At 39.7% G+C, this 17161-nt stretch overlaps 1 protein-coding gene across 1 annotated transcript in view; it reads left to right on the forward strand.

Annotated features, from left to right (window-relative positions):
• Positions 1-17161, forward strand: part of LOC143853025 (uncharacterized) — a 37489-nt gene that overhangs the window by 14620 nt on the left and 5708 nt on the right. Inside the window, exon 2 of the mRNA XM_077362727.1 lies at positions 5699-6114. Coding sequence (XP_077218842.1) covers positions 5699-6114 — 416 coding nt within the window. The remainder of the gene's footprint in view (positions 1-5698; positions 6115-17161) is intronic.

Below are 17161 nucleotides of genomic sequence, written 5' to 3' on the forward strand. Positions count from 1 at the left end.
TCTGTGCGATTGTTGATCTCCCTTGCTGTCAACCGAGGATGGCCCATTTCAGATTGATGTCAAGAATGCCTTTTTCCATGGAGACTTGACTGAGGAGGTGTATATGGAGCAACTTATTAGATATGTTGCTCAAAAAGAGATGTCCTCCTCAGAGTGCCGACTGTGCAAATCATTATATGCGCTCAAACAATCTCCTAGAGCATGGTTTAGGAGATTCAGTTATGCTATTATGCGATTTGGTATAAAGCAATGTGCGGTTGACCACTCAGTATTTAGCCAGCAATTTGATGATAAGCATGTCCTTCTCATAGTCTATTTGGATGACATTCATTACAGGGAGTGACACAGTTGGCATACAGAGGTTGAAAGACTTCTAGCAAAAAGAATTCTACACGAAAGACCTTGGGCGTCTACGATATTTTTTGTGGATTGAGGTAGCTTACTCTAGTAGTAGTCTCTCCCTCTCACAGAGGAAGTATGTATTAGATCTACTAGTTAAGACAGGTTCTATGGGTATGAAACCAGCTGTTGTTCCCATTGACCCAAACACAAAGCTGCATCCAGATGTGGGAGACTTGTTAGATGACCCTGGCAGGTACAGACAGCTAGTTGGGAAGCTTATTTACCTCACAGTTACTCGCTCAGATATCTCATATGCAGTGGGGGTAGTTAGCCAGTTCATGAGCGCACCACGTACCACCCATTGGGCTGCCGTGATTCAGATTCTTCGCTACTTGAAAAGCGCACCAGGAAAATGCCTGCTATTCAAGAAGCATGGGCATGAAAAGTTGGAAGGATTTTATGATGCAGACTGGGCAGGGTCACCAACAGATAGGAGGTCTACCACTGGGTATTGTACCTTAGTTGGAGGTAACTTAGTGTCGTGGAGAAGTAAGAAGCAAGACATGGTAGCCAAGTCGAGTGCAAAAGTAGAATACCTTGCCATTTCACATACAAGTGGAGAACTTATCTAGTTGTGCCCCCTCCTATCTGAGATTGGCTTCTCTTCCTCATCTCCAGCTCAACTTTATTGCAATAATAAGGTTGCTATCCACATTGCCATCAACCCAGCTTTTCATGAGAGGTGGCATGTCATTTCATATGTCAAAGAATCCAAAAGGGGGAGATATGCACTACTTTCACTAGATCAGTGGATCAGCTAGCTGATGTTTTTACCAAGTCCTTGAGTAAAGCTAAGCTAAATGATATTTGTATCAAGCTAGGAATGTATGATATCTACATTCCAGTTTGACGAGGAGTGTTAGAGGTGTATATGTGCCTGAGGGCGGTTTAGTCTTTGTACTCTTTTCACTCTTATATAAATACATAAGTGACAGGGAGCTTCTCCCTAACTCACTCATTTTCTCTCATTCTTCTCTCTTCTCTCATCTCACAACAATATATATAGGTGCCCAACTTAGGGTTACATGTACAAAGACAACAATACCCTTCAACACCATACATGTAAAGACCAAAATACCTTCAACACTCCCCCTCAAGATGGAGTGTATATACCATACAACTCCAACTTGTTACAAAGAAAATTACAATACCCTACAAAAAACTATAATACCCATACACACCAGCTTGCTACAACACTCCCCCTCTAGCTGGTGTGGGGAATACAGAGAAACGTAGAACAAAAAAGGAGGGCAACGGCCACGGTGAGTACAATGGCGAGATCAACGGCCACCAAAAAACCAACGGTTTCAAGAACAATTGTGTCCAGAGCGATCATCACAGAGCCTCCCCCTGAATCAGAACAATAGCCAACTGATCTGCATATGAAGAATTAGAATGAAAGCGTCTCAGCTGGGAAACAACAACGAACCACCAACAAATAAGCACCCTAAAGGGGCGCATAACCAACAACGACGAAGTACCACGAGGAGACATCAGCTGAACAACACATCGCCAATAGAAGACGAACCCTAACCACCAGAAAGGTGCGAGGAATCAACAACCAACCAACAAACAGGGTGATATAAAATCAGCCCACCACAACAAAATCAACAAATCAACAAGGTGATATAAAATCAGCCCACAACAACATAGATCAACAGATGATGGCCAAACAACCTATTCTAATAGAACAATAACAAAGCCGAAAGCAACGCAAACGACCGAGGGTATAGCCAGAAACAACAACAAGGCCGAAAGCAACGCAAATGGCCAAGCATATAGCCACAAACAACAACAAGGCCGAAACCAACACAAACGACCACAACCACAACAAATGTGTAAATCTACGCAAAGCAACTACACACACCATGTAGAAGCACCAACAATGTGGATTGCAACGCAAACCACTACAACCACAACGAAGGCGTAAAACTATGCAAAGCAACTTCACATAACATGTAGAAGCACCAACAAGGTGGATTGCAATGCAAACCACGACAATTACAAAGAAGGCGTACTACGCAAAGAAACTACACATCATGTCGAAGCACCAACAAACATGACTCTCAAAGCGAGTCCACCAACAAGACAAAGCATGGAAGGAACCAACCAACAAGGCGAACCATCAACAAAAGGGCGAAAGTACATCAGCCTGGAGTTGCCAACAACACAACACTCCATCCTTAGAATGACATTTGGCTTAATGCCTTCAACTTGCATCGGAAAGGATGATTTCAAGGCGCCACATCGCTCTCGGACATTTCATCAAACAGTTGGCGTGCACCTCTCATATCAACACAACGATTAGGATGGAGTGGAGAGGGGAGTTCAAATCATAAAGAAGGGGGTTGAGGGAGCTAGAAAGAACCCAACAAGGGTCTAAGATTTAGGGATTTAGGGAGATAGAAAAGAAAGGGATTTATGGATTGAGAAAACAAAAAAGAAATGTGGATTTTTGGCAAAGTGGGATGAAGTTACAAAAGGGGATTTGTTTATTTTTTTATTTTTGGATATTGGGTGGATGGATTTACAAAAGGTATTTACAAAAGGGAAATGGAAATTTGGGATTTACAATGGGAATGGATTTTTGTTAGAAATGGAAGAGTTGGTTAGGGATTTGGGATTTGGAGTTTGGAAATTTGGAAAAAGGGTTATGGATTTGGATTTGGGGATTGGAGATTGGGGATGGAAAAGGGAGAAGAAACCAATTGAAGTTGCTTACGGAGGGATTAGGGATTTGGGATTTTGGATGGAGAATCCAAGATGGAGAGATTGAGGAAAGGGTGGAGATTTTGGGGATTTGGGGTGGGATCTAGGATTTGGGTTACGGGGTTTTGGATGGAGAGAGAGAGAAAGAGAGAGAGTGACGGAATTGGGTTAATCTAAAGTGGAGGGGGGTTACGCAAGAGTATAGTTGGGTTGGGTATCGAGTGGAGGGGAGAGCGTTATGGTAATGTGCAAGGGGTAAGAGGGAGGAGGGGTTGACGTCAAGTGGAGAGAGGGTCTGGATTTAGGGGTATCGCGGCAGAGTGGCAGGGGGGTATCTGCGCAAATGGGGGGTTCGGTACTAGGGGTGGGATTACGGGGAGGAGGGAGGGTAAGATAGGGGTGTGGAGATGGGGCGTCGTGTGGAGAGAGGCTAGCGGAAAGCGAGGGAGATGTGGAGAAGGACGGCAAGGGTAGAGATAGAGAGCGTGAGAGAAAGGTAGGGTTTTCTTCCTCTTTCTTCTTTCTCTTTTTTTTTGGTGATTTCTTCAATAAATCAGAGCTGCTCTGATATCATGTCAATGTGAGAAGATAAGAGAAGAAGAAGAGCGAGGGAGAAGATGATGAGTCTGCATTAAGGGAGCTCACTTGTAATATGATATATAGCCTATATAGGCACTCAACTTAAGGTTACATTTACAAAGACAACAAAACCCTTGAACATACATCTAAAGACCAAAATACCGTTCAACAGGAATTAAGGCAGGAAAAGTAGAGGAGTATTGTCTAGATAGTTTACTTCCTTCGAAGAAAGCGATGGTAGCTGCCACTAGGTCTGTCTTTATAATATCCCAGCAAGATAAGAAGAAAGTCTCTCTAGAGGGCTGTTGAAAATTGCTTCTTTGATTTCTTTCTCCGAAGGCATTGTTGTTAGCATTTGGTTGTCCTCTTTAGAAATCAGAGGAGGAATGAGATGGAGCAAATCTGAGTCCTTCGTCACTCCCTGATGCAAAGAATTCACTTGCTAGGACGTTGATGCTACTCCTATCTGAAATCCAGTTTCCCTCATATTTGATTTTAGTGATACCTCCAAATTTCCTTTGGTGGTGCAACAAAGCATGGAAGAACCTGTTGTTTCTTTTACCTTCCTCGAGCCATTTCTCTTTTGATTTTTGCCTTAGGAAGATTTCATCATGGAGGATGGTTTCATTCAGTTTACATCTAGCTTCGAAATGATTATCTGAATTGGCTTAACTCATGTTGGAGAGGTGAGTTGATTCTACAATGAGGACTTCATCCTCCGCTCTTTTAATATTTTGGAACAAATCTCCGTATGTCTCCTTGTTCCACAATTACAGAATTCCTTTTGTATTTTTTACCTTGAGAGATGGGATTTCTAATGGTTTGCCATCCACTGGAAAGGACCAAGCCTCTGCCACAACCCAAGGTTTAGCGAGATGACTCATGTTTTCCTAGATGGCCCAAACTTTCCCTTCTTCTACCTTTTCTTTTCATTTTTTTTCTGGTGATGATTCTTCTTTTTCATTTTTTCTGGCATCAATTCTTCTTTTTTCTTTCTTTTTCCTCTTCTTTCCCATTTTTTCCAGCATCAATTCTCCTTTTTTTGCTTCCTTTTCTTCCTTTTCTTTTCCATTTTTCCGGCACTTTCCATTTTTTCCAGCATCGATTCTCCTTTTTTTTCCTTCTCTTTTTTTCCATTTTTCCAGTGCTGATTCTTCCTTTTCCTTCTTCCTCCTCCCTCCTCTTTCGAGTTGCAGAGATGGAAAACATGAAAAATCAAAGAAGATGATAACATTTTTCTATGCTTTATTTGCACTTGAGGACAAAATTGTCTTTTGGATTGTACGGCTCTATAAAGCAGGGAACCGAAATTCAACCACCATTCACTGACAATTTCTGAAATTTGACACAATTCTCGATATTTTTCCAATTTTTTTAAGCAATAAAAAACCTGATTTTTATTCCAATCGAAACAAAATTGTTCACATTGTGGGGCTCTTTTAACCAGCACATTGCCAAAATTCTTGTTATTAGTTGTTTATAAAAAGGCCAGAACTAAAACAGATACTTCACTGGCAAAGAAGCACCACAGAGACTTCGCTGACAAAGAAGGACCACAGAGCCTTCACTGACAAAGAAGCACCACTTCACCTTCATCTACTACCCCACAAAAAAAAATTAGATCACCTTACTTAGAAACTATTTTGAAGCCTGATGAAACGCCAAGAGTCGACATTTGACTCGGATCTTCTCTAATATAAATACTATTACACCAAAATAAAGAACAGAAGCAGCATACCAAATTTCCAAAAAAAAGGAATAAGCTACCCTCATTTTGGGATCTTTCGGTCTTTCCAAATACAACAACCCAGCAAAATTAACTCACGCCAGAGATAGATGTAAACTACCCTCACTTATGTTCTGAAAGTTACATTTTTCTAGTCATAGCATGCTAACAATCCACATGTAAGTTGTTAACAGAATGAAAAAGAAATGAGAAGCCTCACTTAGCCTAAACAGCTAAGCATTCTTCTCACTATTGTATAATTATTACTTGTGTTTGTTACAGATATTGTTCGAGAAATATTATATATACGTCCAGCTTTCGCACGGAAAAGAGATGAGAAAGGATTTTATCCATTGCATTTAGCATCAAGCAAAGGGCACTTGGAGGTAACGAGAGAGCTTCTAAGAGTCGACTCAGACCTCTGTTTACTAAGAGATAATGAGGGAAGGACACCCCTCCACTCAGCAGCAACCAGAGAGCGAGTTTCCATCCTCAAAGAGATCCTCTCCAAAAGCTTCGAACCAGCTTGGATGCTAACAAAAGGGGGAGAAACTGTCCTACATCTAAGCGTGATGAACAACAAGTATGAAGCTGTTCAGTATTTGGTGGAAGCGCTTGACATTAGAGACCTCATAAATTTGCCTGACAACAACGGGGACACCGTGTTACACCTCGCAACAGCTGCAAAACTCCCTACGGTAATAATCTTTTAAAAATCTAGGAGCACTTTTAGTTCACATGAGCATGGAATGCAACAGTTGGGATGTTGGGAATCTGAACATGCTAAGAGTTTTTTAGTCCCTTTATGGGGTACGAGTTTAACTGTACTAATAGCCATGGCTAAACACATCCCATACTTTCAAGGAGACTATCAGTATGAAAACTTTCTCGATCTCATTGCAAAAAAGCCGGGTTTTATTGACTAAACAATGTCCACCGTCCACCGTTAGAAGTAAAATTTACTGGTGGGTTTTTAAGGACAACCGGTAAATTTATGCAAATTACTGGAGGTCATCAAAGAGCCCGCCGCTACAAATCTACTGTAACAGTGATTTTTTGTGATTGCCGGTAAATGTACAATGGCAATACCCGGCTTTCTTGTAGATGGAGCTACTAACAGTCACTGGTCGATTTGTCCTAATGATCACCATTGGGGGCCTGTTAACTTACCAACTTCTCCAAAAGCTTAAGCTGTTGGAGAAAGGCGTTATTTATCTTTTATACTTTAACACTCCCCCGCACGTGTGGCCCACTTGGCAAACACGTGGCACATGTGGTCCCACTTTGGGCCAACCATCGCATGTTGATTTTTGCTATCTGGGAGGTTTGAACTCGAGACCTACCAACTTCTCCAAAAGCTTAAGCTGTTGGAGAAAGGCATTATTTATCTTTTATACTTTAACAGGGCCATTGACATTGATCACAACTTGATAGTGTGAAAAAATTTGACGAGCAAAATCCAATCTGATCACGTGCAAAGAAATGGAAAGATAATAAAGATGCAAACAGATAATCAAACGGATGATATATGTGATTCTGAAATAATGCCTACGTTAGTGGCGCAAGAACTGATCTTCCACTATGAGAAAAAAGAAAATCACAATCATTTCTTCTTTCTTAGTCTAGACCTTGCACTTCTCTTCAATAAAGAAATAGCCAAGAGAAAAATCTCTTCTTTTCACAACAAGAGAAAACCAATAGAAAATCATATCTTTCTCTCTTTTCAAAAATGACAAATTCTCTTCCCTCAACACCAGTAGCTTAAAGTATTCCATTCCTTACATAGACTTGGTCTCCCTCCTATGGTCCAAATAAGAAAACTTCAAGAAAAATCCCATGTCCGATCCCCCTATCTTTTTTTCTTAGTAAAATAATGAAACCTACATCTCACACTCTCACTCCTAGTCAAATTAATATGGGTCCACTCAAGTTGTATGAAATGAGATACAATCCCAACAATCTTCACCTTGACTCGTTTCCTAGCTTGATGTAGATCTCAGCCATGTTTCCTAGGTTGAAATTTAAGGGCAAGGTGTATACAGATTTTTCACACTTTAAGGGCCCGTATGGATACGCGGATTTTAGAATCTTGGATTTCCTCAAAATCCTGAATGGTAGACAAAAGAAGAAGGAGGCCAGCCGTCGTTTTCTGATTTCTCGCCCTTCTTTCTGTTAGCAAGAGAGTAGGAGATCATCCCATGTTTCCAGGTTTTAGAAATCTCAGGATGGGGGAGGGATTTCTAAAACCTGGATTTCTTACTTAAAATCTAAGATTCTTCGCTGTCTCGAGAATCACCCTTGTCCTAAGTGGGCCGTTCAATCTGTGTTGGACCAGTCGATATACCAATAATAAAGTATCCAGTCAACTGGAGGCCCCGGAGATTCTATGGGAAATTGGACATGTCGAATTTAGCTGTAGAACATAGATCGAAAACCACTATGCCATAACAGCAAGACTCATTTGCACCTGTCTCGTTCGCTTTCGCTCAAGTAAACGGACGGGTAGGTCAGGTTTGTCTGCTGCTGCTCATAAGAGGTTTCTTATTTGCTCGTCAGAAGATACGGATAACGGCTACATAGGAAGTCAAAAGCACTGACCGGGCTTACGTGCCATATAATAACTCTGATATACGCTCCCTTCCACCCCAGGAGCTCAGCTCAGGTTAGGGGTGTAGGTGAGCTCCCCACCCTGATGGATGATTTCTACTACCGACTATTAGTTTCAACTGCCTAGATAACCTCTTTCGTTCGGGATTAACCAAGCAAAGAAAAGCCCTAACCTAGGTTGGGCGCTCCTGCGCCATTATTTGGTTTAGAGTTGGGGCAACCCAAAACCTTCATTATTATTAGTAAGATAGGTTGCCGGCGAGCCTTCTTTATATTTATCTCTAAAGAAACGAGCCTTCACTAGGCATCGAGGCTAGAAAACCTGCAAAGATATAAAGGGAGATGAGGAAATGAGTGACACATGCTCATTAAGAGATTGAACCCTCATGATCAAACGCTTGCTGAGAGAGAGATTTCTAAACCTAGGTTTCTTACTTAAAATCCAAGATTCCAAAGAGAAGCAAAATAGATGGCCTACTTCTTCTCTTGTCTCCCATCCAGGATTTTGAGGAAATCCAAGATTCTAAAATCCACATATCCGAACGCCCCTAAGACTCTCAAAGAACTCAAAGAAAATTGAAGAAGAGGAAACTTAAGGTGCCAACGGAATTATGAAACCATTAACACATCAACACATGAGTGGGCTAGCACCTAAACAAGTGCTAGCAGGCCCTTAGCTGTATATGACAGCTGGCCTGAGCTGTCACTTAACTGACTCATGAAACTCACCTATAAATAGGTGTGCGGCTAGGACTTTTAGATAGTTCTTGAGTTCTTGATTTCTTGAAATGTAGTTGTGTCAGTGTTTTGGAGAGCTCTCTAAGCTCTTGGGAGAGGAAGCTTCCCTCCATTTATGAGTGTATGAAGGTGCCTTCGATGTAAGAAACCTCTCCATCTTTTTGTTTCTTTTTTAATGTTATCATTCAAGTTCTGCAATTTTGTTTAGATCTGAAATTCAAGTCTGAGTTTTCTGTCATGTGTTTGAGATTCTTCTTCCTTAGTTCAAGATTTACATTTGCTCTTACATAATACAAGTTTTCCTCTATCCTAAACTTATAACTAGCAAGTTTCTTTGAGTTTCTATTGGAATTAAGTCAAGGAAGCCATGATCTGAACTGAACCGTGAATAACAGTTGAGATCTGCTGAAATTTTAGCTTCAATCTTAAGTTTCCTTCTTTATTTGCAAATTGCCTTTCTCATCCGATCTGTAATCAGACCAGATTTGACTTCACTCTTCCTGGAATTAGCTTCAATCCTAAGTTTCCTTCTTTATTTGCAAATTGCCTTTCTCATCCGATCTGTAATGAGACCAGATTTGACTTCTCTTCCTGGAGTAGCTAGCATGTGCTCTGCTCCTTTTCTTTCTTATCAGTTGGATAGTCCTATTAAGGTTGTAGAATTAAAGTGTTCTAGACCTATAAACAAATGCCACCCCCTAGTATGTGCCACTTTCCTAATCCAAAGATAGGAGATTTAGGAATTGTTGTTCTCTGTGTGCTTAAAACCATGTAGGAGTTTTTGACAGATCCAGCTGCTATGATTTGGCCGACACTTCGAATTTATTGCCGACTCACGTGTCCTACACGACACGCGTGTCCATGCGTGTCGACACTCCTTTGGACACTTTTACTTGTATTGCTGGAAGTGTTAGACAAAATGTGGGTGTGTGGACATGTTTTTGTATCGTGTCAAGTGTGACATTCTTTTTTTTAATTGAATATTGTGTTCACCTCATTTGGACAACTCGTATCCATGTTGAAACTGGACACACGAATCCATCTCAACAAATCATGATTACGCATACTTTCTATTTTAACCCTGTCCCCGTTTCTAAAGTTTGGGGGTTTGCCGTGTCCGACACTCCGTGTCCGTGTCGACACACGACACTCGTGTCTGTGTACACAAATCATAGTCCAGCTGTGTCATTGCTTTCTCCAAGTGGTTCTAATCCACAGATCATAGTTCACAATTTTTTACCCACATAATTATCTATCAGAGATATTACCAACACCTACCAGTCCTAGACTGATAAAATTATGTAGTTCAACTGTTATTCTGAACTAGCTTAAACTAGTAGTGTATGTGCTCACTTGAGAATCCCATGTTTTTTTATCACAGGATTGTTGAATGTCCTGGCCAAAAGCCTTAGAGTTTGAATACCTGCTCAGAAAAATTAGTTGCTACTTGTCATTACAATTAGTAAAGCAAAAACACGAGTTGTTCCAATTTCCTATAGGTTATGATACAGACTTCTTATTCCAGTTGGCTCCTTTTGAACATCTGCCCAGTTTCTTCTTTCAATCTCATACGAGGTGACCTGTGTTGCCCATAATCTTGTTCTAATGGCCTTATTTTTGGAACTGAAATTTAATTCAGTATTACCCACAAGTAAACCGTAAATAACACGTTTCAACTTCAACTTGTTCTAAACTAAATAGAACAGCCCAGTTGCTTGACAGATTCTCCAAGAGAACTTGTATTTCCTTTGCAACAGCGCAGTGGAATTAAGCTCTGACAGGGAGTTACTCAAACCAGTCAGTTAAGTTTACTAGACCGGATTATGTCATAATATTTGGTCATACTGCTTTCTTCAACCGAGTGACATACATATCATACAAGAGCAGCAGATACCACTTCCAGAGTTTCCAATGCTCTTCTTGAGACAAAAGTTGGCTTCCATTCAGCGCCCTACATCATGTCACTACCGGTCCACTATATATTTCTGCAAACAACCATTGCCCTTTTGAAGAACTAGCTGTACACAATTGAATCATCTTAGTTCTAACTCCACCTGACTCAATCAGTATATCTAATGCACACGTGTAGCTTCTCTGATTCAACTCACCTAGTCAACTCAGGAGCAAGATCTTGACCTGTTATCTCCACCATTAAGAAATATCACCTCACCCTCGTATGTTGCGTACAAACCCACCTATGGCTAGGGGTACAACTCGGGTCAGGTTCAACCCGAGCCTGACAGGTTCAACCTGGAAAAAGTCAAGTCGGGTTGGGTTGAATTGGGGTTTGGGTTGAGTTCGGGTCGGGTTTGGGTTGAGGGTTTTGGCAACCCGACCCAAGTGAAACCCGTCATTTTTTATGAATTTTTTTTTTGTTAGCTTAAATACTCTGGTTGGGTCGGATTGAAATCGGGTCGGGTTGGAAAAATGGGTTCCTTCGGTCGGGTCGGGTTTGGAAATCGGGTTGGAAAAAAGGGCTCCTCGGGTCGGGTGGGTCGGAACCGGTTCGGGTTGGAAAAAAGGGTTCCTTGGGCCGACCCAACCCGCCCCGAGTTGCACCCCTACCTATGGCTCAACTACGGAAGAGACCCTATGCATGTGCACACGACTCCGTTTCTAATATTTATCCTTCGAGGTACTAGGAACACCAAAATTTATTGCCCCACTAGATGATCCAATCCTTCACACTAAGATCTATTAATTAGAATTATGCAAGTGCATGTGATTTTCATGGCACTGCCTAGTGTAGAATGGATGCAGCCCTTCGAGTCCAATTGGCTTGGAAACACTAACTCTTGTACATATTTGGGACTTACTTTATACCTACTCTATCGAACATCTTGATCTTTACTATCCCAATTCGTGTGGTGTCACAAGTGCACCTGTCACCTGTGGATAAAACTATTGCCCTTCTCTCATGGAATGCATCAAAATATTCTCTCATGGAATATGAATATACCATTTTGAAACTAGAATCTACTCATCATAATGACAAGTATGATTGCCTGTTGAGAAAGTGGGAACATCTCCTACAGTTTTGCTGCACTCATTTGTCATCGCCACCAGTGTATTTCCAGTACCGCCATCTGACTTGTTAGCTAGCTTTGGACAATTCCACTTACAATTCCACTTAATGTGACTATAACCCTTGTAACGCTACATGCCTTTTTCTCCAATTTTTTTTTTTTTTTTTGAACTTTTATCTTTTTCGCCAACCTATAAGTCCCTTTGATATGACATTCCTCTTTAATTTTTTACATGAAAAATCAATCTATGCTTTTGATCAGGCCTCATAATTTTATACTACAATAGTGTTTCGCGACTTCTTCCAACTTCACTGTATCATTACCTAAAAGTAGCTTATTCACAATATTGTTGTACAAATTAGGAAACAACATAAGAAACAGTAAGGCAGTGTCATCTTCATTCATCCTTTCATCAAAATTGTGAAGTTGATCCACAAACCTGTTGAATATATTTATATGTTTTAGAAGACTCTTGTCCTCCTAGATCTTTAGCTCATATAAATGCCACTTCAGATACAATCCGTTGGTCAGAATTTTTTATTCCAATCTCTCTCTTTTCCCGCACCAATAAATCTAAACATCCTTAGATGGATTCCACAACGTTTTGAAATCACAAAGAAATATTTAGATGATAAATACATCATCACAGACCTCTACCTCCAACGAGAATTTCCTAAACAAGCTTTCTACCTTTTGTTATTCTTCTTTGATTAGTTTGATCCAACAAACATGATGCCACTTTGTAAAGAAAAATCTGACAGGTAAAAACCGATCCAAACATCTGCAAAGTAATAAAAAGATAATAAAGTTACAAACACACAGCCAAACACAAGATATAAGTGGTTCGACAACAATTACTACATTCACAAGACAAAAAATGATCTTTCACTTTGAGAAAGTGTAAGCCCAAGGGTCTACTCTCCTATCTTGTTTTGATGATTCTAAACATAATTGATTGTGTTTTTGAATACTAATCAATTTGCTTTGAAGTGTTGTGTTTAAGATAGGATTGATCATTGAAGAAACCAACACACAACATGGTCATGCTTGGAGATATCCCATACAAGAGTCAAAGGAGCTAAGTGAAGCTCACCTCATCTCTCAAGCAAAGCATACACAAGATGGAAGATCAATTGAAGACCAAGACTAAAGAGAAGTTGAAGATTGCATAGGTATCATTGTACATCCTTTCTCTTTAGATTTCCAAGTCAAGGCAAAGTGTTTTCAACTTGGTTTTCAAAGAACACTTAAGAACTTAAAATGCATTAGTGAATGGTTATGTGGTGGACCAACATGTTGGGACCCTCATAAACATTCCAAAATAACCATAGGAGTTGAGTTCCAAAAGCTAAAAATCAAATTTGCAATAAAAATAAAAAACTGCGGATTTTTAGGCTTCTCGGAACTCCGAGAATTTTTCTCGGAGCTCCGAGCTCGGAACTCCGAGAAAAGGTCCAGTAGCATCTGGACACTTTCTCGGAACTCCGAGACAATTTCTCGGAACTCCGAGAAATGGTCCAGTAGAAATTTTATTTCTTCTGGCCGTTGTCTCGGAACTCCGAGAATATTTCTCGGAACTCCGAGAATTCTCGGAACTCCGAGAATGGTTCTCGGAACTCCGAGAACCTCGCGACAGACTAAAAAATAGCCGTTGGGATTCAAATTAATTGTTGGTTTTTGATATGTCCACCCCCAAACGGTCATATTCTTTGGTGTGGTTATATATACAACATGTAGAGAAGTTTTTCACTCTCTCTTGATCTTTGAAAAACATCCTTAAGCATCAAAAACATTTGCAATCCATTTTAGCTTGAGTTTTTGTTTTTCATCCCAAACTTGCCTTTCACTTGTGAATCTTTTGAGTTTGGATATAGTAGTGCTTTCACTTGCAAATCACCATCTTTGAAGAGCAATCAAGGGTCTACAAAGAGCATCAAGCTTTCAAGAAGAAGCCAAGCTATTCTCTTTCAAATCTAGTGTAGGTGGCTAGGGCATTCCCTTTTTAATTCCCTAGAGAGCAACCGCTTAGAACTCGGCGGAGAAGGAGAGTCTTTGTAAAGGTGTAAGGGCATCCTTGTTTAATATCCCTTGGATTTGTAACCGCCTCGGAGCCGGGCATCGTGGAGGTCTCCTATAGTGGAATCCCTCAAGTGCGACCTTGAGTAGAGTGGAGTAGGCCGTTGGCCGAACCACTATATATCGGTGTGTCAATTTCTCACTCTTGCATTTCCATTATTGTTTTGGTTTGGCATTTCAATTTGTTCTTTCAATTATATTTGCACTAACCAAATATTTATTTAAGTGAAGAAAAATTCCAATTAGGGTTTATAGATAATTTTCAAAAGGCCTAATATTGAGTTAAATTCAATTCACCCCCCCTCTTGAGGATTTCAATTGGTATCAGAGCCTCGTCTCTATTTTTTTTGAAAACCCTAACCGGTTTAGAGTAAAGATTCAAAAATGGCAAACTACCCTCAACATCATGAAGGTTATTCAAACACTAGGCCACCCTATTTTGATGGTACAAATTATGGTTTTTGGAAAACTAAAATGAAAATCTTTTTAACTCAAGACTATCAAATGTGGAGAGCAATTAATAATGAATATATCCTACCCACAAGAAATTTAAATGATTGGACCGAAGCCGAACAACAAGCTTCGAATTACAATGCCAAAGCCATGAATTCTCTCATTTGTGCTCTATCTCCCGGAGAATTCAATAGAGTATCAAATTTGAATTCGGCTAAGGAAATTTGGGACACTCTAGAAGTCACCCATGAAGGAACCAATCAAGTTAAAGAATCTAAAATGAACCATATTTTTCGGCAATACGAACTTTTTCAAATGACACCCGATGAAACAATTGCCGACATGTACACTAGATTCACCAACCTTGTAAATGGATTAAGGGGACTTGGAAAACAATTTTCCAATAGAGATTTAGTAACTAAAATTCTTAGGTCCCTACCTTTGTCTTGGGAATCCAAAACCTCCGCAATCACCGAAGCCAAGGACATGAACACTTTGAACCTAGATGAACTTATAGGGTCCTTGATCACACATGAAATGATTTTCAAAACAAAAGCACCCGAAATCGAAACTAAAATCGAAAAAGGAAAAGGAATTGCTTTTGCTTGTAATGTAGGTGAAAGTGAAGATGCAAAGGAAGACATCGAGGATGAAGTAGCTCTCCTAACAAGAAGGATCAAGTTCTTGCAAAGAAACATGGGAGGCATGAGAAATAGAAGGACCAATCCTCCATTCAAGAAGAAAGAAGAAGTTGGTGATGGATCTTCTCAACCCCGATGTTACGGTTGCAAGAAGCTTGGACACATTCGCCCGGATTGTCCACTCAACAATGAACCTACTTCAAACAACCGCTTCAAGAGAAGAGAAGGCAAGAAAGGAATGTCCGCCACATGGGATGAGGAGATTGAAAGCGAAGGCGAACAAAATGATGGGGAAGATTGCCTATTAGCAAGAAATGTGTGCTTCATGGCCTCAACAAATGACAACAATGAGGTAAACACTTTAAATGATGTCATTATCTTACAAGAAGTTTTAGATTCCTTACAAAGTGCAAATGATGAACTTGAAATTCAATTTGATAAAATTGCATCACTTGAAAATTCTCTTGCTAACATGACAAAAGAATTTGGTTGGTTAAAAAAGGATCATGAATTCTTAGATAATGAAAATGAAAAATGCAAAGTAGAGATTCATGAGCTAAATGCTACCATTAAGACTTTGAATGAAAATCGACAAAATCTTTCTATTGAAAATAACAAACTAAAGCATGAAAACGGTAAACTATCTTTTGAATATGATGAACTCAAGAAACTCTTTGAAAATTTTGAAAATAGTTCATTAAAATTGGATAAACTTGTAAATCTTCAAAGAATGTCAGGTGACAAAAGTGGACTTGGACATAGATGGAATACCACAATATCTAACTATAAAAACAAACTTGAAAAGACCTCCTCTAGTAGTACCAAAATTTGCTTTTATTGTGGATTGTTAGGTCATTATAAAGTTGCTTGCTTGCATGCTAAACAAGATAAGATCAAATTGAACTCTAAAGTGAAAACAAATGAACATAGCAAGATTAGGAAGATTTGGGTACCTAAGGGATCTCACTTGCCTATTCCTATGTAGGTATGCCTTAAAAGCCACAACAAGAGGAACACATGGTACCTTGATAGTGGATGCTCTAGACACATGACCGGAGATCTCACTCAATTCGCATCCCTATCACTCAAGGATGGTGGAGAAGTTACCTTTGGAGATGACAAGAAAGGAAAAGTCAAAGGTGAAGGCACCATAGGTAACTCTACCTCTCCCATACATGATGTACTCTTTGTTGATGGCTTGTCCCATAATCTTATTAGCATTAGTCAATTATGTGATAATGGTTTTGAAGTTGTCTTCAATCCCGACAAATGCATTGTTAAAAATAAGATAAATGGAGAAGTAAAATTCATAGGGTCTAGAGACAATAACATTTATACAATTGGACTAGATGATCTTAGACTCCAAAAAGTGACTTGTCTAAATGCCATTAGTGAGGATTCTTGGCTATGGCATAGGAGGTTGGGTCATGCCGGAATGGATCTCATTTCGACCCTCTCCTCAAAAGAAAGTGTTAGAGGATTGCCTAAGTTCAAATTCATCAAGGATCACATTTGTAGAACTTGTCAATTAGGAAAACAATTGAAAAGCTCTTTTGCACCTAAAAATATGATTTCAACTTCCTACCCCTTGGAGCTACTTCATATGGATCTTTTTGGACCAATGAAGACTAGTAGCCTAGGTGGAAAGAGGTACGTGTTTGTAGTTGTTGATGACTACTCACGATTCACATGGGTCATATTTCTAGGACATAAAGATGAAACTTATGAAAACTTCCTAACATTATGCAATCAAATTCAAAATGAAAAAGGTGTTGCCATCTCCCACATTAGAAGTGATCATGGAACGGAATTTGAAAATGTACACTTTGACACTTACTGTAATGAACATGGCATTAAACATAATTTTTCCGCACCTAGAACACCTCAACAAAATGGAGTAGTAGAAAGAAAGAATCGAACTCTCCAAGAAATGGCTAGAACAATGTTGCATGAAAATGATCTCCCTAGATATTTTTGGGCGGAAGCGGTTAGCACCGCTTGCTATATCATAAACAGGGTATACTTAAGGCCAATCTCTAAGAAAACACCTTACGAGCTTTGGAAAAACTTGAAACCAAATATAAGCTATTTTAGAGTGTTTGGATGTAAATGCTTCATTTTGAACATTAGAGATAATTTACATAAATTTGATAAGAAGTCGGATGATGGAATATTCTTAGGGTATTCTTCTCATAGCAAAGCAT

This window comes from Tasmannia lanceolata, unplaced genomic scaffold, assembly GCF_043159265.1.
Source record: "Tasmannia lanceolata isolate RefF3 unplaced genomic scaffold, GAP_Taslan_0.1 ptg000003l, whole genome shotgun sequence".
In the NCBI taxonomy this organism is placed as follows: Eukaryota; Viridiplantae; Streptophyta; class Magnoliopsida; order Canellales; family Winteraceae; genus Tasmannia; species Tasmannia lanceolata.